This window comes from Martes martes (assembly GCF_963455335.1).
Source record: "Martes martes genome assembly, chromosome: 5".
Taxonomy (NCBI): Eukaryota; Metazoa; Chordata; class Mammalia; order Carnivora; family Mustelidae; genus Martes; species Martes martes.
The window spans coordinates 164,895,969-164,918,422 of NC_137892.1; the positions used below are offsets into that span (position 1 = coordinate 164,895,969).

The 22,454-nt window shown below is 57.5% G+C and overlaps 1 protein-coding gene across 1 annotated transcript in view; it reads left to right on the forward strand.

The window, feature by feature from the left end:
- Positions 1-9,877: 9,877 nt before the first annotated feature.
- Positions 9,878-22,454, forward strand: part of SLC6A3 (solute carrier family 6 member 3) — a gene marked incomplete at both ends in the record, with an annotated part of 35,028 nt that continues 22,451 nt past the window's right edge. The window contains 3 exons of the mRNA XM_080804476.1: positions 9,878-10,133; positions 11,304-11,435; positions 17,484-17,709. Of these exons, the coding sequence (XP_080660602.1) occupies positions 9,878-10,133; positions 11,304-11,435; positions 17,484-17,709 (614 nt within the window). The remainder of the gene's footprint in view (positions 10,134-11,303; positions 11,436-17,483; positions 17,710-22,454) is intronic.

The window sequence follows — 22,454 nt, forward strand, 5'->3', positions numbered from 1 at the left end:
TCACAATCAATGCGGCAGAGACATATGCCACCACAGGGCACGTGGGCCAGTCCACACAATCACACCTGCAGAGCTCAGCACCTGTCTCCCAACCATGACCGCACACGGCTACACCAAAGAGACACACCAAAGTGTGTAAGGGCACAGACGACCTGTAAACAGTACAACTAACTTGACCTGTTTGATGTTGATGTAGCACCCAGTGACAGCAGAACACCCATTCTTTTCAAATGCATGTGAAACACCTACCAAGATCCACCATATTCTGGGGTACAAAAGGAGCCACAATAAACGTACAAGGTCCCACGGGCCACTGAGAGTGTGTTCTCCAATGAAGAAAGCAAGTCAGCTAGGTACCAATACAAGACATATACTCAGAAAAGAGTAAAATATACAGAAAATCCCCAAATATCTGGAAACTAATTGATATTATATATACATAATAGTTCAAAAAAGAAATCAAAAGGGAAATTAGGAAATATTTTGAACTGAATATAAACAAAAACATACCAAACTTTAGGAAATTGAACTAATGCAGACCTTAGAAGGGAGTTTATAGCACTGAATGCCTAAATTTGAAAAGAATGAAGGTCATGAGTCAATGACGGCCTCCACCCATAGCAGTCCCAGCAGGCTTCTTATAGAAATCGGAAAGTTGGTTCTAAAATTCAGATAAACCTAGAATAGTCAAAACAACTTTGAAAAACAACAAAGTTAGGTGACTTGCATTACCTGACTTAAAAACGCGTTACAAAACCATAGTGATGAAGATAGTGTGTATCAGTCAGCTCGGCTGCCGTGACAAAAACCATAGACTGCGTGGGCCAAAACAAAGCAATTTACTTTCTCACGGCTCTGGAGGCTGGAACATCCAAGGCCAAGGTGTTGTGCAATTCATCCCCCAGGGAGAGCTTTCTTCCTGGCTTGCAGAGGGCAGCTGTCTGGCCATGTCATCACAGGGCAGGCAGGGAGAGGGATCATCCCCTTCCTGTGAGGCCACAGTACTGCTGGATTAGGGCCCCACCCTGATGAGCTCATGGAGCTTTGCCTCCTAGAGACCCCATCTCCAACAAAATCACCCCAGGGTTAGGGCATTTTGGGGGGGGGGGTGGAGTACAATTCATCCATAGCAAAAGTGGAACCGACATCAAAATAGAGGAATAGATCAAGAAAACAGCCCAGAAATAAACCCACACATATAGGCCAACTGATTTTTCAACAAAGGTGCAAAAGCAAATTCGTGGAAAAAATATGTCTCACAGCTGGATGGCCACCTGTAAAACGATGAACTTTGGTCCATATCTCAGACCATGTTAATTTAAAGTGGGTCAGGTACATAAATGTACAGCCTGAAATTTCAAACATTTTAAAGGAAAACTCGGTAAAAATTGTTGTGATCTTGGGTTAGGTAAAGATTTCTCAAATACGGCACTAAAGAGCAAGATGAAAAAGAAAAAAAAAAATGGTGGCTTAGGGTTCATCAAAACTAATGACTGGTTCTTTGGAAGACTACGAAGAGAATGAAAACACAATTCAAGATGGGGAAAGTACGTGCAAAGCACCGTCTGATCAAGGACTCACAGCACCCCCAGAACTCTCAGAACTCTGGAATAAGGTAACAATCCAAAGTGCAAAGTATCTGAACAGACACGGACAAGAACTTTGGTGGCAGCCACACTCGGGGAGATTGCTAAAACACCACTTTAATAGAGAAGTGACATGAGACACTATTACGCAGCTATCAGAATGGCTAAAATCAAAAACACTGACCATCCTAGGTGTCACAAGGATGTGGAGCTACTGCAACTTCCATACACTGTTCACAGAAGTGTAAAATGATATAACTACTTTGCCAAACAGCCTGGCAGCTTGTAAAAACAGTTACACACCATCTACCGGATGACTCGGCCATTCCACAACTAAGTACTTACCCGAGAGAAATGAAAGCATGTGTCCATACAAAGAGTTGTCTACAAATGTTCATAGTAGTTGCATTTGGAATAGCCAAGTGTCCATCAACAGGTTAAGGACATATGGACAGCGTTGTAAGCATACAGTAGCATACTACTCAGCCATCAAAGGAGCTCATGCCTGATTCACACCATGACGCAGGGTCACCTCAAAGATGCTGAGTGGAAGAGAACAGATACAAAGAAACAGCACCTGCTGTATAGTCCCACGTGTGTAAGATTCTAAGAAAAATAAACTCATCTATAGCTAGCACATCGGTGGTTGCCTGGGGATGGGGCGGGGTAAAGACGGATCGCCTGGGGTAGGGGGGCAGTTTGAGAAGGATGAATACATTCATCATCCTGCGTGCACTCATGCTTCCACAGCCACACAAATAACTTATCAAACTGTAACTTGAAATGTGTCCGTTGTATGTAATTTATAGCTCAACAAAGCTGTTTTTAAAAAGAGGACACATCGGGGCACCTGGGTGGCTCAGTTGGCTAAGCGTCTGACTCTTGATTTCAGCTCAGATCATGATCTCAAGGTTGTGAGATCGAGCCTGCATCAGGCTCTGCGCTGGACATGGAGCCTGCTCGAGAGTTTCTCTCTCCCTCGCCTTCTGCCCCACCCACTCATGCAGGCACGCTCTCACACACACTCTCTCCCTCTCAAAATAAAAAATAAAAATAAATTTTAAAAAATCAAGTTAGAATTCTGGTTAGGATTGAGTTGAATCTGTGTATCAATTTGAGAAGAAATAACATCTTAGCAGTGAGACTTTCAACCATGAACATGGTATACCTCTCCACTTACTTAGGTCTTTGTAGTTTCTCAGCAATGTATTGTAGTTTTCAACACACGTCTGGTAGATATTTTATACCTAAGCATGTTGTTTTAGGAGGTACCATAAATGAAATTATTTTAAATTGCATTTTACAGTTGATTGCTGCTGGTATATAGAAATATAACTGACTTTTGTTATATCCCATGACCTTACTAAAGTCACTTATTAATGCTAGTAGTTGTTTTGAGGATTCCTTAAGATTTTCTCCATAATTATGCAGTCTGCCAATTAAGATTCTGTCACCAATTTCTTAATTTTCTTTGAAGTCTGTTACTATACAAGCCACACCATTAGCCAATGCCTGAGAGCCAGTTGAGACCTCTCTCTCTCTCTCTCTCTCTCTCGCTCACTCACCCTTGGCAAAATAACAGCCTGACACACTGCTTGGTTCCCGACCCACTGAGAACATCTCCCTGCTTGCCCCTTCCGGGTGCCCCTGTGATCCTGCAGCCTGCTATACACTGGTGGGCTCAGCAGAGAGGGTACGACATACGGGATCCGTATGCGTCCTCGGGCAGCCATGACGCTGGAGGTGGGGGTTAAGGGGTGGTAATTGTGCAACAAGAGTGGACACTTGTTCATGCAGCCTGGTGTGTCTTCAGCCCCTGCTCGAGCCTGATTTTGTAGAGATTGCTTCCATCTCATGATGGCAAGTTGCTGTCAATACCAAACTTTTGGGGTTTGTGGGTTAGTTTATGATGGGCTGCTCTGGTTCTGTGTAACTTGGAGTCCCATGACTTTCTACTATGGCTCAGGGGCATACTTATTCAAAAGGAGAATAAGTATTTTCAGAAGAAGAATAGACTATTCTCCAAAACTCTAAGACTCCGCACTATGGGTCACCAGCAGAGACAGGGTGACGTCTGTGTTTCATACACAATAAGGCTTATTTAGGTGGTTTACATGCATGCTTAAGTTTGAGAATAATCCAAACTGTTCCAGAACCTTTCTTGCTCTGGGGAAAAACTGAACACATTACGGATAACTCAGCAAATGGATCACAGAAGCATTCCCAGTTAGAAGCCCCCAAACCCAAAGAACCTCACAGGTATGGTGACGCTTCCTTAAGGGCAGGACAGCCAGAGGCAGCAAGCTATCTTTCACTGTGGATCCTGACCGTCCCGAATCTCTATGGACCCACAGAGACTTCACCAAGACGCCAAGCTTCGGAATATGTATCTACATGTGTATTTACATTCAAACATAGCGTTTTCCCCAATCTCTAGCACGCATGTGTCTTACCACGGCATCTTGGTATTGTTTATTTCTTGCTCACCAGGTAGATTTGGCACGACGTCATGGTGTTGCAGACCAATGCTGTATGCTGCGGGGTGGCAGGAAAAAATGTGTCTGGCCTGGGCATGACAGCGAGCTGGAGAGTTGACAGAGCACTGAGATAAGATGGGGGGTGGTGCTGCTGTCCCTGCCGTGTGAAGGGAAACTGGTCTTATGGTCTTTCCCAATAATCACTGGGGCGGGGGGTTGGGGGGAGGCTTTCACTGCACCGATAGCTGCATAGACCAGGATTTGAGTTGAGTTATTCGGGCTAAGAGATCAGAGGCTGAAGGTGGAGCTGAAAAGCTCTCCAGGGGGCTGCCAAGAATTTCGCGTCTCCCCTCAGAGCCACCAGCACGCCTCTGGGAGCAGCAGAATAATGGCTTCCACTTCGCTTCCAACCACCTGATCAGGTCGGAGTGTCTCTAACTGGTAAACCCTAACCTAGTACTATATGGGGCAGGGATCCTAGGAGAGAGACTTCCTAGTTTCTCCTTTGTGGTGCAGAGGAGATCTGAGAAGCAGGTGGTGGTGGGGCCAAAACGCAGCACACGTGGGATCCTAGAAACAAGGGTTCAATGCAGGAAAGCGTTTGCAAGGGTTCCCGGAGTCACGGTGGTGGGAAATGCCAGGACAAAGGCTGGGTGGCGAGACTGGAGGGCCGGTGTCCATAAGGGAGCAGAGGCCGAAGATTCTAGTCAGCACTGCCTCCCAGGTTTTAACAAATCTGAAGGAGATTGATATAATTGTTGGAGAGTTTGGAGTTGAATTAATGAATGGAATGTGGAAAATTAAACAACAAAAAAATAGGCAATAATTAACTCAAGGAACAGCAAAAAAAAATTCCAAGAAAGGAAATCCTAGAACACTACAGCTCAGTTGAAATGACACAAACACGACAAGCGGCAAGCATCACGTACACCGGACGTGTCCCTCCACAGTTCCCGTGCGGAAGCCCTCACCCCCTCCCACGTGTGTTAGAAGGTGGGCTTTGGGGAGGGGGTTCGGTTTGGAGGAGCTCATGTGGGTGGCCCGTGACAGGATCAGTGTCCCTAAAAAGAGAGACCAGCGTGTCGGCTTCCTCTACCTGCCCCCCCCCCGCGGTTGTCTCCCCTCTGCCCAGAACCACTCCCCCACCCTGCGAAGACAAGCCCGGAGAGGCTCCCTTAGACCCAGACCACGACGGCACCTAGATCTCCGACTTCCAGCCTCCAGAACTAAGAGAAATAAACGTGTGGAAGTGTTTTTAATATATCGACCAGAACTCAACAGTTCTCACCCGGGTTCCCTTACCTAAAAGAAAATCTTTCTTTGGTGGCCATTTATTTCCTCGGCGTCGTGGATTAAAGCGCTGCCATTAGATTACCCTATGTTCTTACCACCTGAATTATTGAGCCAGTGTGGGAAGACACAGCCCCTGAATGATGGCCATTGCTGTTACAGATTCAAGGTGTACGTCATCATCTTCCGAAATCCCCGTCGCACCTCCCCGCAAGTTCACATGTTGACATCCTACCATCCGTGCAGGGGGACCGGAGGTGGGGCCTTTGGGAGGTGAGGCGCCCCTCGTCGGGTATTTCTAGGGAAAATTTCTGTAGATCTGATTGCCTGCAAAAAGGCCATGCTTATTTTGCATTTGAGAGGTGGAGACTCTTGCAATGTATTTGCCCACAAAGCCACGTAGGGAGAGCACCTGGAGAATGTCTGATGTATATGTTTGATGTCTCGGCAGTTTTCCCATTAGGGAAGGGAAGAGGGAGGGGTGTGAATTCACATCCAGTTTCAACACTGGTTTGTTCTCCAGCTCCTTTCCAGACAGAGAGCAAGAAAAGACTGGGTTGGGTGAGGTAGTCTCGGCCCTCCCTACCACATAGGGAAATATCTTTGGAAACACCAACGCCCCCCCCATGGAGCCAACAGTCACCCAGCCCTCCCTCCCTGTTACCCCAGCCAAACTGGACCCCTAACTCCAGGGGACAGAGAGCCTGAGGACCATCTCAGCAAGGAAATGACCCACCAGCGCCCCCACACAATCTTCTTAGTGTTCAAGTCACTTCAGGATGTCTGTAAGAATCAGCTGGGAGCTTTTAAAAATTCTGAAGCCCAGGCTAGAGCCCTCCCGAATGGGACTGGAGACCCAGACAAGTCCCTCCCACTTGCACCAGGTGAGGACACAGACAAGACCCCCCAGACCAGGAAGGAGGTCTCCCCAGGCTGTCGACGCACCGAGTGTCTTGATCCTGAATTTACCACCTGCGGAACTGAGACACCCTCCTTTGTGTATAAGCCTCCGTTCTTCCATACTTTCATTGCTGCAGTGAAAGCAGACGGAGACACGGAGTCAAGGGTTCTTTCTGCGATTCTAATTCAGCCTGGAGCATTTCCTGGGGCCCTCCCTGGGCAGGGTTCCTGTCTAAGGCAGCAGCCTGGCTGGCAGGAGGCTGGGAGAGAGGTGGTGAGGCTGGAGCGAGTGGGGGAAAGGCCACTGAGCAGCAAAGGCACTCCGAGGTCCCCTGACAAAGGGACACGGCTTCTGTGATGTGCTGAGAAAGAGTGAGTGGTCCGGACGGGCTGGGGAGCGGGGAGCTGGGCGCTCGCCCCACCGCAGCAAACGCACAGCGGCAAAACCAAAGGAGACTCAGGAGGAAGGTTAATGCCCAGAGACTGGGCCGCCCGGAGGGTTAAGCCCGCGCACGGTCACTCACCTTGACACCATTCTGCACACCTCCTGGGCCTTGGTTGGTGGCCTGTGGACTCCCTGAATGTAAAATCGTGTAGGAGGCATTTTGGCAAAGATTCCAGTCTGTTCCCTCCCCGAGTGGTTATCCACCGCCGGTGGCTTCCGGGCTTGTCGGAGAAATCGTTCTCCTCTGCACATCATTCCATCCCTGTGGCTCCGATCAGAGCTCCCGGACCAGGGGCAAAGCATGGTGATGGCACCGCGGTGGTGGCTGCGCAGGGGGCCACAGAAGGACCCGGGCGACCATCAGGTGCCTGGTGGCCCCGGGGGGCGGGGTGCTCTGCACAGGGTGCGGAGCCCGCGAGGTCGAGCAGGGACCAGGGTTGGCCCAGCGGGGCCGGCTTCGAGTGGAGGTCCGTCACCAGCTGCCCCTGCTCCGGGCTAGACTCGGCTGGGAGAAGGCCCCAGGGCGCCCGACCGAGGGAAGGGCGGTCGGAGGGGGAGGGGTCGGTGCAGCTGGACTGCTGGGGAGAAGGGTCCGCGCGGCAGCCGGGCTGGGTGGGCGGGAATCGGCGGGCCCCGCTCAGACCGCGCGCCCCAGCGCCGTTCCCAGCGCGCGCTCCACTCCGCCCCCTCCGCCGCCAGCTGCTCCTCCGGGCATCTCCGCGGCCCAGCGTGGGGCGCTCCCGGGCGCCCCGAGGCAGACGCCTCGGAGGAGCGAGCAGCCCCGGGGGTGCGGGCGAGGGTAGCGGGGACGCCGAGGCTGGTTCCGCCGCGAACCCGCCGTCTCAGTCCCGCGACTCCTGGGCCCGGGAGGTGCCCCCGCTCCCACGCGTCGGAGGCCCTGGGATGCGGCGGGGGTCCCGGCGGGTGAAGAGTTGGCACCCGCCGCCCGCCGCCCGCCGCCGGCCACCGCCAGGCTGTCGGGTCCGCGGGCGGGGACGGGGGGCGCGGCCGGGGCCGGTCCTCCGCCCACCCGGGGCGGTGCGAGGGCGGAGCCAGGGCGGGCGGGCGCCCCCGACGGCGGGAGGGGCGGGGCGGGCCCGAGACACCATAAGAGCCCGGAGGCCGCGACCGCCCAGCTCAGCGGGAAGGGAGCGGGCCGGAGGTTTTGCGGCCGCTGGCGGCGGGACCCCAGCGCAGAGGTGAGGCCGGGGCGGGCAGATGAGCCAGAGCACGGCGAGCCGCGCCCTCGCATCGTCGGGGCGCGCCGCTCCCTCCGCGGACCCCGAAGTCTGTGGCCCAGAGGCGCCAGGCGGGGGCGGGCACCGTCGGGGGCACCGCGTCTCCAAAAGTCGCTGACAGGGCAGCGCACCCCGACAAGGCCACTCACGGTCTTAGGGAGGCCGGTGGCCGAGAGGTGTGTGCACGGGAAGGGGTGAGGGACTGATCGCGCCCCGGTGACCCCTGGCCCCGTCCTGCGGGCCGAGCGCCTGGTCCCCTGGTCCCGTGGCTGCCCTGCGCTCTGGGCGGCGCGGGAAGGGGCGGTCGTCGCTGGGGTCCCCAGGGCGCCAGTTCCGGGGGTCGATCGGCCTTTGTGGCGGATTCCTCCCTGCTGAGCCACGCCGCACGGTGAGGCGGACCCGCGGGGTGAAGTTCTCCGCCGACGCCTCACCCCGCAGGTGTTTGTCCCATCGCTAAGATGGGCTGCGGCCCGGAGACGCTGGTGTGCGCGCCCGGGCTGGTTGCAGGGAAGGAGCAGAGCGGGCTAGTTCATCAGCCGGCTCCGTTTCTCCCTCTGCGCACGGAAGGAAGCTTTCTGAGACCTTTTGCTTTCTGTACCCAAACCTGGCCCCCCCCCAGGCCGTGGTTTCGGGAGTTAGGTTGGCTCACCGCCAATCCCAGTGTCCGCTTCCCGGGCAGGGCATGCCTGGGATCCCCTCTGAGTGAAAGGCTCCCCGTGCCCGCAGCTCCAGCCCGCTCTGGAGGCGAAGGGGCCGCAGGGAAGCAATGGGTAAAATCACTTTTATGGTGAGTCGTTCAGACTCGGATGCAGAGGAAAATGACCCCGGTAGAGCTGCCGTCTCATTATTCTTTTCCTTCAGTCAGGCCGGGGGGGGCTGTGCATGCGTTTGTGAGGGGGTGTGTGTGCACGCGCACGTGCGTGTGTTTGCAGCCGAGGCAGTGCGGATGGGTCCGAATACCGGAAGTGCTATTTGAAGCTCTCGGCCGTGTCCGCGTGTAACTGCTCTCCTGGGCTGTGTTACACGCGGCTTTATGAAGGTGCCCGGACGCAGTTCTTTGGTAGAGTTACTACCTACAGGAACTCGCCGGCCCCCAAGTAAAGCCGGCCAGTGCTCTGCTGTGCCCGCCTCCTCCAGGCAGGCACGGCGCCCAGGCCACAGGAGTGCACCCTGTGGGCATTCCCGGAAGAAGCTGTTGGAACCGCGTCTTTAAACTTGCATCACTGCGCCTGATTTTAGTTACACGGATTTGCTCTCTGCTTTTACTGCCGTGTGTAAAGAATACATATGCACTGTTGTAAAGACTTGTTTTTTAAAGATTTTATTTATTTACTTCAGAGACAGAAGAGAGAGCACAGCAGGTGGGGTGGGGGGGTGGGGGAGGGGCAGAAGCAGTCTTCCCGCCGCGCAGGGAGCCCGACTCAACGTGGGTCTCGGTCCCAGGACCCCGAGATCATGACCTGAGCAGAAGGCAGACACTGAACCGACTGAGGCACCCGGGTGCCCAAAAAGACTTACATTTGGGTGCTAGGTGAAGATTGCGAGATTAATCCCTGGCCGTGTGGGGAGGGTGGAGGCGACATTCGGCATCAATACTCGGAGCAGCTTTGCCCTGTGATTGGCCCAGAGAGGGCCGCCGGGGAGAGAGGGAGCAGGGTGGCGCCTGTCGTGAGGTTTCCAGGACCCAGCCCCGCCCCGGCCCCCACGACATCCAGCCCGTCTCCCGCTGTCCTCAACCTTGGCTCTGTCAGTCCAGCTGCTTGGAACGGCTTCTGCCCCGAGGACATGGAGAGAGGTGCCCCCGAGCCCTGCTTTCGCCACCGTGCTTTGGGCCACTAACCCACCGGCGGCCTGTGCGCGCGTCTTCCCGCTGCAGGCCCCGAGCGTGGAGTCCGAGGCCCCCGAACGCCCGTGAGCGGAAACAAGCGCCCGGCGGCCCCGATGTCTCCCGTCGCGGCCCCCGCTAAGGAACCCAACGCCGTGGGCCCCAAGGCGGTGGAGCTCGTCCTGGTCAAGGAGCAGAATGGGGTGCAGCACACGAGCTCCTCCCTCGCCGACCCCGCGCCGGCGCCCCGGGGGACCCGAGAACGGGAGACCTGGAGCAAGAAGCTCGACTTCCTCCTGTCTGTGGTCGGCTTCGCGGTGGACCTGGCCAACGTCTGGCGGTTTCCCTACCTGTGCTACAAAAACGGCGGCGGTGAGTCCCGGCGGGCTGGGGGGCCGCGGCTCCTGACTGCGCCCGGGCAGGGCCCGCATCTGGGGCGGGGGGACGCGCAGACCGTAGGAGCGGAGGACCCGGCAGCCTCCTGCGGGACCTGCCCTCTGCAGCCGGCCGCCGAGCCCAGGAGGAGGCGGCGGGAGGCACCCGGGCTCTGCCTTCCGTTTCCAAGGATGACATTTGCTCTGCAAAGAAAGTCCTCGAACACCCTCGGTCTTGGGCCAACTTCAGTCCGTGTTTTGAGCGTGCACGGAGGCCCTCGACTTGGGAGCAGAGCCCTCACCCCGCTCCCCGAACGCGCCCAGCCCGAGACCCACACCCCGCTGGCTCGGGGCTCGAGGCGGAAGAGGAAAACAAGGGACAGCGTCGCCACAAACTGAAGCCAGTGCAGCGGGTGCTCGCCCCGCCGTGGGCTCTCTGGCCCGTCAGTCCCTCGAGGCTGCGCGAGGAGGGTCTGGAGGAGCCCCCGGGGAGGGCCTTCCAGCACACCCGCCCTGAGGGGACAGCTCGAGGCCTGAGCAGAATGGCGGGGCCTCCCTGCCTCCCCCTCCCCGTCCCAGGAAGGGAGCAGCGGCAAAGGCCCCTCACCTGACGCAGCGCCGTGGGGCCCTGGATTCGTGCTTGGGGCAAGTGCAGCTCCGGGAGGACAGGGCGGCACGCCGGGGGGACCCTGGCTCCTCCGGCGCCCCTGTCCACTGTAGCCCCCGACTGAGGTGGACGCTGAAGACGGGGGGCTGGGGATGGGTGGCACAACCCCCATAGGGTCAGACTTGGACCTCAGAGCCCAGAGGACCGACAGCTCGAGAGGGGCAGAGGCCAAGGTGCGCGGGCCAGGCCGGGTGGGCAGCTCCAGGAGCCGAGCTGTCGGGGGGGGGCCTGCCCTGCTCCGAGGCTGATCTCATGACTTGGCACAAGGGGTGGTTGGGGTTCAGCAGGGACGTGTCAGGGCGCTGATGATGGGGGGGCCCAGTCGTGGTGGTCAGAGGCTGCCCCGCACAGCCTGGGACTTCCCTTTGGAGGGCGACCGTGCAGGGAGCTTCTGGAGAAGCGGACGGTCGTGCCCAAGGTGTGGCGGTGGGAGGCCCTCGCTCCGGTGATCACAGGTGGCCTCCCCCAGCCCCCGGGCTGAGCCAGCTGTCCTGTCCGCAGGCGCCTTCCTGGTCCCCTACCTGCTCTTCATGGTCATTGCCGGAATGCCCCTTTTCTACATGGAGCTGGCCCTGGGGCAGTTCAACAGGGAGGGGGCCGCTGGAGTCTGGAAGATCTGCCCCGTCCTGAAAGGTAACGGCCCGGACCCTCCTCACAGCCCCCTGTGGCACAGGCTGCGTTGGCTCAGGGCTCCCAGAGCGCGTCCCCCCACCCCGCCGCCGGTGTGTGTGCTCGGTCCTGCTCTGCTAGGTCTCTATGCCCCTCGATGTCCATGTCCCTGACTCTGTCTCTCTCTATCTCTGTCTCTCTGTGTGTGTGTCTCTCTCTCCCTGTCTCTCTGTCTCCATCTCTCTGTCTCTGTCTCTGTGTCTCTCTGTGTCTCTGTGTCTCTCTCTGTCTCTGTGCCTCGGTCTCTGTGTCTGTGTCTCTCCCTGTCTCTGTCCCTCTCCTCCCCATACAAGTGCATGAGCTCAGACCCATTTCCATTTGGGTCCTCCTGTAAGAGGCCGAGCTGACAGAGGCCTCGGGGGCATGTGCCCCTGCTGTCCGGTGAGGCCGGCCTGCTAGTCGCTAGTGGTGGTGTCGTCGTTAATGAGGCAGAAAGGCCAACCCTCCGTCCGTCTGTCAGTCTGTCGTCTACGCTCCACCGCGTATCTGTCGCTGTCTGTCCGGCTGCCGCAGGACCGCCGCAGGCTGGGTGGTCTAACCAGGGGGACATTTGTTGTCTCGCGTGACCAGAGGCTAGAGATGCAAAATCCGGGTGTGCTGGTAAGACTGATTCCTTCGGAGGGCTGGGGCAGAGGCTCCATTCCGGACCTTTCCTCTGCACGCATCTCTGGAACCAGATGTCCCTGTCCTCTAAGGACACCCGTCACCCTGGACAAGGGCACGTCCCGACACCTGCACCTTAGCTTGCCCAGCTGTGCGGAGATCAGCCTCCCAGCGAGGTCGCACCCAGCAGTACCGGGCTTCGGCGTTAGCAGAAGAGCTTTGGAGGGACGCGGTGCAAGCCGCGGTGCTCTCTGTCTGTCTGTCCTCTCCGGATCCATCCGGCTCCCTGTCACCCGCGGGGCATCAGCTGTTACCACGGCGGGCGTAGCATGTCCACGTATCGGGTGTCCACCTGCCGTCCGTCCCTCCGTCCACCATCATCTGTCTGTCTGTATCCGCGGTCATCCGTCCGTCTGCCGTACAGACTAGGCCTCTGCTCTCTCGGGGCTCCCTAGCGGCGGGCCAGCTCTCTGGGTACTCACTGAGCCCGACGTCCGCCGCTGCCAAGTCGCTGCAGCAGGAAGCAAACGCACGTCGTGTTGAGCCCAGGGGCCGCCCCGTGGCCAACCGTTTCGTGGTCACCTCACCCCACCCTTGTGGGAGCCCCGGGGAGGACACACACTACGTTGTCCCCATTCTGGACATCCGGGCACCGAGGGTTAGCGGGCTTGAGGGGCTCGCCCTGGCCCTCGTCAGGGGCAGGGGGCGCAGGCTCCAGACCGGTCTCAAGCCCCACATCCACCTCCGGGTGCACCCGCCCACCAGGCCACGCCGCGTCGCAGGAGCCCGTGGCTCAGGGAGGCCTCGTGGGGGAGACCCGGGCCGTGGCGTGGTCCGTACCCCCGGCTTCACGAGGAAACTTCCTGGAAGATCGGTCGTGGCAGTTCCTCGGAAGCCCGAAGGTCGGCGTGTGTGCAGCGGACCGAAGCCCTCCCGGTCTCGGAGGACGCGCGGGGCAGCTCGGTGGGTCGAGGTCAGAGAGGGCAGTCGTCGGCTCATGGCTGCTGTGCCCGGGGCTGGGGGCCGGGGGGCACCCCCGCAGCAGACGCCAAGACGGGCCGCGAAGCCCCTCCCGCGCCCCGCACGTCCTTGGAGCGGCCGCTCGCCGAAGCCCGGGCCGCCGGCCGCCTTTCCCTCCGCGCGGCCCCCGGCCCCGTCCGCGCGCCAGGGGCTGGGGGTCCCCCTCACGGGGTCGCTCGCGGAAGTTGAAGCTTAAATGAGGGGCCCGACGCGGGCCTCGTCCTCTGCAAACCCCCGCCGGAGGGACGCGACGGGAAAGGCAGGCCGCGGGCCAAGGGACGGCACGCGGGGACCCCCGCCCCGAGCCGCGCCCTCTCCGTGGAGGCGTTTCCGTCCAGACCGAGATGAAGTGCGCCGTCCTCGGGTCACCCCCTGGGGACGCGCGGGGGGACGCTGGCCCCCTGCTGCTGCGCGGACTGGGGGCCGCTGCGTCCGCTTCTGTGCGCTTCCAGGCCTCTGGGGGATTCTGAGCCTCCGCGGCGTCCGGCGTCTCAGGGACCCGAGCCTGCACCCCCCACCCGGAGCGACTCCTCTTTCCTGAGCGCCCGCGGCCGGCATCGGCTCCTTCAGAAACCGACCCCGGGCCACAGTGCCACGTCCACGCTCCACACGCCCGACAGCTTTGTCCCGTTGTGGAAACCCGTCCGCATGGAGGGTTGTGCCCCTGCGGGCGCGGCCCCTGTGGGTGGACTCTCTCTCTCTCCCTGTCTCTCGCTATCTCTCTCTCTGTCTCTCCCTATCTCTCCCTCTGTCTTCTCCTATCTCCACCCTGTCTCTTCCCCTCTATCTCTCTATCTCTCTCTCCCTGTCTGTCTCTCCCTATCTCTCCCTATCTGTCTCTCTCTCCCTGTCTCCCTGTCTCTGTCCCTCTCCTCCCGCACGAGCGCACGTGTGCAGACCCAGCAGAGGCTAAGGACGCCCGGCCCGACAGTAGGAGTCTGTGCATTCCTCACGGTGACACGCAGTGACCCTTGTCGGGAAGGCCAGGCTGCTCCGTGAGGACCATCTTTCGTGGCGGGCGTCCCTGACGTGCTCCCGAAGCCGGTGTCTATGCTGCTGGTGTGACCCGGCTCCGGCGGGTGGTGGGGAGGGACAGGGTGGCCACACCCGCGGGGCCCGAGTGCCTGCTTCCCCAGGGTGCCCCCTTTCTGTGCCCCATGCAGACCCTGTCTAACGTGTGCCATGGAAACCCTGCCACCCTGTTTGTTCGTTTAAGATTTTATTTACTTATTTGACAGAGAGAGAGATCACCAGCAGGCAGAGAGACAGGCTTGGGGTGGAGGGGAAGCAGGCTCCCCGCCGAACAGAAAGCCCGATGCGGGGCTCAATCCCAGGACCCTAAGATCATGACCTGAGCCAAAGGCAGACGCTTAACCCGCTGAGCCACCCAGGCGCCCCGCCACCCTGTTTTATGAATATAAAATAAGGGTGATATTTTGTACTCAACAGTATTTTAGTGTGAAATATCAAGCTCCTCTTTCTAAAAAGAATTTAAAGTGGTTTAAAATAAGACAAAATACACCCAGATTAATGTAAAGGTTAAAGGTTATAAAGTTAATGTAAAGAAAGACTGAGGAAAACAGAAACTGGGGAAACGGATGAGACCCATGACCGGAGCTCACGCGCGGCCCGGGCTCCGCCGGCATCCGGCAGGGGCAGCCCACTTGGGAACGCAGGAGAGGGCTGAGCCCGCTACTCCGGGGTGGCGGGTCACTGTCCCGAGCCGGCCTGTGATGAGTGACACGTCAGGGGAGCTCGTGAGGCTCTGTCCACCCCACTCATGGCCGCTGTCCTGGGCAGCCCTGCCCTTCCCCCTGACGCATGGGCCCCTGGGGCAGCGGCTAGTGTGCAGGAGCCTCTGGTGCCGGGCAGCCAGGGAGCGAGCCCATGTGTTCTCGGGGGCGACCTCGTCTCCCTGGACTGAAGGTCAAGAAACCTGGCCGGTGCAGAGGGAGGGCCGTGCACTCAGCGCGGGGCTTCGCTCTTGGGTCACACAGTGGACTCTGATCGGCTCTGCTGTTGGTTCACAGGCTGCTTTGAGTTTCCCATGTTCAAGCTGAGGTCTTGCACACAAAGTTTAAACCTTAACGTGATTTCAAGTCAGGCATCCATGGTCGGGTGCTGCCCAAGAAAACCTTCCGTGATGCTCTTCCCAACAACACGGCTCCCGGGAACATGGCTCCCCGACGGCACGGTCCCCAGAAACACGGCTCCCTGACACCACGGCTCCCTGACAGCATGGCTCCCAGGAACACGGCTCCCCGACGGCACGGCTCCCCGACGGCACGGCTCCCCGACGACACGGCTCCCAGGAACACGGCTCCCCGACGACACGGCTCCCCGACGGCACGGCTCCCCAACGACACGGCTCCCAGGAACTCGGCTCCCCGACGGCACGGCTCCCCGACGGCACGGCTCCCAGGAACACGGCTCCCCGACGACACGGCTCCCCGACGGCACGGCTCCCCAACGACACGGCTCCCAGGAACACGGCTCCCCGACGACACGGCTCCCCGACGGCACGGCTCCCCAACGACACGGCTCCCAGGAACTCGGCTCCCCGACGGCATGGCTCCCAGGAACACGGCTGCCTGGGTGGGTTTGCTGTGAATCACAACCGAGCCTCTGTCCTCAGGAACTCAGGGAGCGGAACGGCGACGTCACATTATTCAAAGCTGACCCCTGCCACCCCGGAGAGGCCCTTGCAAAGAAAACTGCTGTTTTCATCATCACGGCTTACGACACACGTTTTCCAAGAGGGTTTACGTACCGGAACTGTCTCATTTCTAGCGCGCTCCCGACGCAGGATCTGTCTGACGGATGCACACGAGTAAACGTCAGGCTCCTCTCCTTGCTTCCAGGGTGGGGATAGAAGTGTACTGCTGCTCTGCGCATGAGGATTGCTCCTCCTCGGGGGGACATCCACGAAAGACACCTAAGCCACTTCCTATAAACATCGTCTCGAAGGCTCCTCCCCTAGCCACGGCCTCAGCCACGAGCGGGCAAGACCGGGCAGAGCACCTAAACAGGCTTTGCCTGGAGCAAATCAAAGCTCCGGGCCAGTTGAGTCATGTCCTCAAAGCCGAGACGGAAGCTGGAATGGAAAGAGCCGCGCGTGGAGCCGGGTGGGGCTGGAGCGGGGAACGGAGTGGGGCTCACCCAGCACCGAGCAGGAGGGCTCCCGGACAGTGGGAGGAGGCCAGACCCACCTGCCACCAGGCAGAAGGGCACAGCCCCAAAGAGTGCTTGCCACTCTGCCCTAGTTCCCGGGAGCCAGGAGCCCCTCGATGACTGATCCCAAATCCTAGGTTTTGTGATCCTAGAGGTCACCATGAAAGGCCCTGGCTTGCTTTAGGAGACTGAATGGTCAGGGATGGCTCCGGGTGACCCTAGATTATCAGGGATGGCCCCAGCTGACCCTGGACGGTCATGTATGGCCCCGGGTGACCCTGGATGGTCATATATGGCTCTGGCTGACCCTGGACGTTCATGCCTGGCCCTGGGTGACCCTGGACAGTCATGCATGCTTTGGGTGACTCTGGACAGTCATGTATGGTCCCGGTCGTGCGTGGCTCTGGGTGACCCTGGATGGTCATGCATGGCCCTGTGTGGTCCTGGATGGTCATGCATGGCTCTGGCTGACCCATGACCATGCATGGTCCCAGCTAATCCTGGATGGTCATGCATGGCTCCAGCTGACTCTGGACTCTCATATATGGCTCTGGGCGACCCTGAGTGGTCAGGGATGGCTCTGGGTGACTTCAGGTGGCTCTGGAGGGCTGTGAAATGAACCCTGATGACTATTTGTCCTGGGTGGTCTTGAGGGAGTATGAGCAGCCGTGAGTCTCCATAAAGGTCTCTGAATAGTTCTGGGTAGCTGTCGGTGGCCATTGAGGACCTGCGTTTCTAAGGACCATTGGTGGCCCCGGATGGCTCTGGGAGATCTGGGTCTTCCTACGTGGCTCTGGATGTCCCTGAGTGACCCTGAATGGTTTGGGGTGATCTTTGCTGACTCTTGGTGGCCATAGATGATTCTGATGGTTTTGCACGGCCTGGTGGCCCTGGATGACCTCGGTTGATACCGAGTGGCTGTGAGTGGTGGTGGGTGGCCACCTATGGCCGTTAGTCACCCTGTATGTCTGTGGGTGACCTGGTTCTACCAGGGTGACCCTAGATGATCTGTGTGCACACAGATGGCCACGGCAGGTTTGGGGGTCGGGGTGCAGCCCCCTGTCTGGGATCACGGCATGAAGTTTGGCACCCTTGCTCTCACGAGCGGTCTCTGGGCGTGCGGAGACATGGCCCGGTTTCTGGCACGGGAACGCGGCCAGTGTGGCTGGGGGAGGGCGGCGGGCACCTTGCTGACGGCTCTCTGCTCTGCCGCCCCAGGCGTGGGCTTCACGGTCATCCTCATCTCGCTGTACGTCGGCTTCTTCTACAACGTCATCATCGCTTGGGCGCTGCACTACTTCTTCTCCTCCTTCTCCGCGGAGCTGCCGTGGGTCCACTGTAACAACACTTGGAACAGCGCCAACTGCTCGGACGCCCGCACCGGCCACTCCGGCTCCGGCCCCAACGACACCTTCAGGACCACGCCTGCCACCGAGTATTTCGAGTAAGTGGGGGGCCGGGGCTCGGTACTCACCGTGCTCGGCGGCCCCGGGGAAGGAAGGGACGCGGGGCAGCGCAGCGCTCCCCTTGCTGCCCCGCGAGGGTGCGGTGAGGACCCCGTCCCGTGCCCGCACGGTGGTCCTCTGGGCTCTCGGAGGCACGTTCCCAAATCCCCTTCCAGCAGCCCGGCCGCGCCCTCGGAGGGGGACGCCTCAGCGGCAGGGGAAGGCAGAGCGGGCCTCGGCTGCTCCGTCCCACCGGGTGCCGCTCTGTGCCTAGCGGGGGGCTGACCAGAGGCTGCCCGTGGAGGGAAGGCGAGACCCCCGCCGTCCGCAGGGCCGCCACCAGCGTGGGCCCGGCTCAGCCGCACTGTCCTCCCACCGGGCCCTGCGCACAGGAAACACCCTCCAGCCTTGCCAAACGGAGCGGCCCTACAGGAGCCCCCACTATTGCGTTTCCTGACAAATTCCTCTTTCTTTACAAACCCAGCATCAGTTGTTGTCCGAGTCCCTCCTCGGCCCCCACATCCAGGGGCCTTCCCGGGGCCTCCCGTCCCCCGCACTCCACACCACGTGGCCTCCATGACCTGCAGGTGCGTGGCTCTCCCCAAGTCCGTTCTTCTCTGGGTCCTCTCGGAACCGGCTCCTGCCCCCCTCCCCTTGTCCCCATCTGGGTGACTGAGGCTAGAAGGGCTGTTGATGCCCCTGTGGGTGCATCGTTTCCCCTCAGAATCCGGACGCTTGCCGAGGAGCCCTCCTGAAACGATGCTGAACCCGGCCGTCCCAGTGTCCGGCGATGCGCTGCTGGCAGGGGGTTCGGTGTTGGGTGGTGGGTGTTCACGGGACTGGCAGACACTCAGCACCTGGAATGACACTATGTTTCAGACTCTGAGCATCTGAATGTTTTGTCCCGGAATTCTGTGCCCCGAGTGGGCACCGTATCTCCATGGTGGAAAGTGGCATCAAGGGGCAGGAACGTGGGAGGCAGGTTTGCCAGGTCTGGAGGTGCGGCCGGGAGCACAGGTGGTTTCCTTGAGTCGTGGTCAGAAAGAGTGTGGCCAGGGCAGGGTGACGGTCACATGCCACAGGACGTGCTGGTGTGTTTAGGAAGATGTTGTTGGTTTGGGACTGGAGGAGAGCGCACGTGTGCGAGGGACAGGGAAGGGAAAGAGAGGGGCTGCGAGCCAGACAGAGCGCTCGGGAGGGACAGGCTGGCTTCAGAGGCCAGCGGAGCCCGCCTGCCATCTGTCCCTCTCGATTTGCCCGAAAGACAGCAGCTGCGAGAAACGGAGACACAGGGAAGCTTTCAAGGGTGTGGATGGAAAGCTTGTTGTGCTGAGCCGGTGAGAATGGTCCAGAGGAAGAGAAAGCTGTTTGCTCTTCTTGGTGAAAACCACTGCACTGCTGTTGACCAGATGTAGCGGTGTCTCCTTGCCGGATCGTGCCCGGGCTGCACTCAGCCGGGCTGTGATCAGGAGGACTGGGTCTGCGGGGACCCTCTGCCCCAGAAAGTGGGGAGGCAGACGCAGTGGCAGACGAGCACCTGGGGGCCCGTGCTCAGGGCCCCTGCACTGAGGGGCACTCGGAAGTGCTCCGGCTGGCTCGGGTTCCAACAAAATGAGGACTCAGGTTTCCAGCTAGGACATCTCTTACAATTCTGAGATGGAAAACTAGCAGAGAGGTTGAAAGGCACCATGTGACGCCACTGGGACCACCTGTCTTTGCTGGGAGGTCTGGAAAGGGTCCCACCAAGACTGCAGAGTGAAGCACGATGTCACTGCTACTTTCGTTATGTCTTACCCGAGAAAGTGGGGCCTTTGGTGTTTGCCCCAGAAGCACTGTCCTCAGCCCCAGCACCAGCCCACACCCCCAACTTCAGTCCCCGGTGGGCATGCACAAGGAGACACGGCAGGCTCAGAGCCAAAACCAGAGGCTCATGGCTGTAGCTCCAGGGCTGAGAGATGGCGCAGGGAACTTGCTGGACGCATGTGAAGTCGGAGTCAGGACGGGGCCTGTGGGCTTGGAAAGCCCAAAACAGGCCGTGTAACTCCAACCAGTTCAAATGTCCCCCAGTTCTATAGACACTTAGCACACCTTTGCCTACTTTCTACTGTAAACTAGAAAGCTACACGTTTGCCTCTAAGAGACGGCTTTAGCTGCTACCACGTGCTGTGTTTCCACTTCCGTTCAATTCAAGGTACTTTTTTTTTTTTTTTAAAGATTTTATTTATTTATTTGACGGATAGAGATCACCAGTAGGCAGAGAGGCAGGCACAGAGAGGGAGGAAGCAGGCTCCCCACCCAGCAGAGACCCCGATGTGGGGCTCGATCCCAGGACCCTGGGATCATGACCTGAGCCGAAGGCAGAGGCTTTAACCCACGGAGCCCCCCAGATGCCCCAGTTCAAGGCACTTTCTGATCTGTCTTGTGATTCCCTCTTTGACCCATGGGAGACTCGGGGAACTTCCCATTTAATTTTGAAATCTTTGGAGGTTTTCTAGATATGCTTCTATTATTGATTTCTGATTTAATTCAGACTGAGTGACACACTCCACTTGTAAAGCTTCATTATCCCAAAACATCCTGAGACCTTTGGTGCCCGGTCTGTGTTTAATCCTGGGGGTATGGCAGGCACACTTCCAAAGAACAGGTGTCTGCTGTCACTGGGAAGCAGCTACACTGTGTGCAGGACGGTGGGAGCGCCTTACTGTCCACTGTCCCGCCCGCTGCTGAGAAGGAGTATTGACTCTCAACTGTGACTGTGCGTCTGCCTCTTTGTCTGCCCGATTCTATCAGTGTTGACTTCATTCATGCATGTTGGGGTGGTGTTACTGTGTGTGTGTGTGTTTACGGATATCAAGTCTTTGAAGGGACCCCTTTGCAGTTCCAAATGTCGCTCCTGGTCACACTCCTCACCCTGAAACTGCTCTGCCTGGCAGCACAGTGATCACCCTTGTCTTCCGATGGATCGGGTTTGCATTGGTACCTTTCCCGTCCTTGTATTTTTAACCCACATGGGTTATATCGTGAGTGCATTTCCCATAGACCGTGTAGAGCTGTCCCCTGCTTTTTCATTCAGCAGAATAATGTCTGTCTAGTTCTTGGGGTTCCCAGTCAATAACTAACCCTATGGCTGGGTTTAAGTCTTCCGTCTTTATTTTTTTTTCTATTTGTCCCGTCTCTTTGTTTCTTGTCCCTCTATGTATCCCCCTCTTTTGAATTAATTAATTTTTATGCTCCCATTTTAGCTATGCTATTGGCTGATAAGCTTTATTGTAACTTTTGTGGTTATTTATAGGGTTTACAATGTACATCTTTAACTTCTCATCGTCCACTGTCAGATGACATCATCCCCCTTCTCATGTAATTTAGGAGCCTTACAACACACTCCCATTTTCCCAGCCCGTCCCTGGTTGGGTTTTCTTCCCACAGGACGTCATAAACTCCACACTATGTTGTTCCTCTTCTTGCTTTAAATAGAGACATTTTAAATAAATTGGAAATAGAAGAGTAACTTGTGTATTTACCGCATAGTCGCTATCTCTGATGATCTCCCATCCTTACGTGGACCCAGATTTCCATTTTGGCCTCACTTCCTTCCATCTGAAGGATTTCCTTTAACGCGCCTTACGGTGTAGGCTCGCTGGCAATGAATTTTCTCTGCTTTAGTTTTCCTGAAACATATTTTGCCTTCATTTGGGGGAATTTCTTTAAATTGTGATAAACTATACACAACATGAAACGTATCACTTGGACCATTTTTAAGTGTGTTCAGCGGCCCTAAGCGCACTCGCAGTGCCGTGCAGCCGTCACCACCATCCGTCTCCAGGACTTTCTCGTGCTCCCAGATGGAAACTCGGCTCCCATGCAGCACCGACTCCCTCTCCGCCCCTTCCAAGCCTGGCCCCCGGCACCCAATGTCCTACTCTCTGACTCGATGAGTTTGACAACTCTAGGGACTTCATATAAGAGCAGTCGTCCAGCCTTTGTCCTCTGTGTCTGCTTATGTCACCGAGCACTATGTCCTCCAGGCCCATCCACGCTGTAGCAGGTCTGTTTTCTTCCTTTTAAGGCTGGACGATATTCCATGGACAGACGGAGATTTTGTTCATCTGTCCCTGGACACGGGCTGTTTCGGTATCTTGGTGTGGTAAATAGTGCTGCAGTGAGCGTGGGGGCGTAAATGTATGTTCAAGTTAGTGTCTTCATTTTCTTCAGATAAATACCTAGAAGTGGGATTGCTGGATCATGGGGCAGTTCTATTTTTAATTTTTAGAGGAAATTCCATACTGTTTTCCAGGGTGGCTGCACCAGTGTGCATTCCCAGCAACTGTGCGTGGAGGCCTCTTGTCTCCACCTTGTTGCTAACACGTGTCATTTCTTGACTTTCTTATAAAAACCGTTCTGACAGGGGTGAGGTGCTAACTCACTGCGGTTTGAGGTGCGTTTCCTGGGCAGTGAGGGGCGTTGAGCCTCTCTCCCTGTGTCTGTTGGCCGGCTGGATGTCTTCTCTGGAGAAATGTCTGTTCAGATCTGCCCTTTTTTTTTTTTTATCAGATTGTTTGTTTTCTGCTGTCGAGCTGTATGTGTTTCTCGTATATTTTGGGTACTAACCTTGTACGAAATACAGGATTTGCCGACGTTTCCTTCCATCAGCAGGTCGACTTCATCTGGGCAGTGGCTCCCCTCCCCGTGCAGAAGCTTCCCGGTCAGATGCACCCACTTTGTCTGTCTTCAAGCTGAGCTTTCT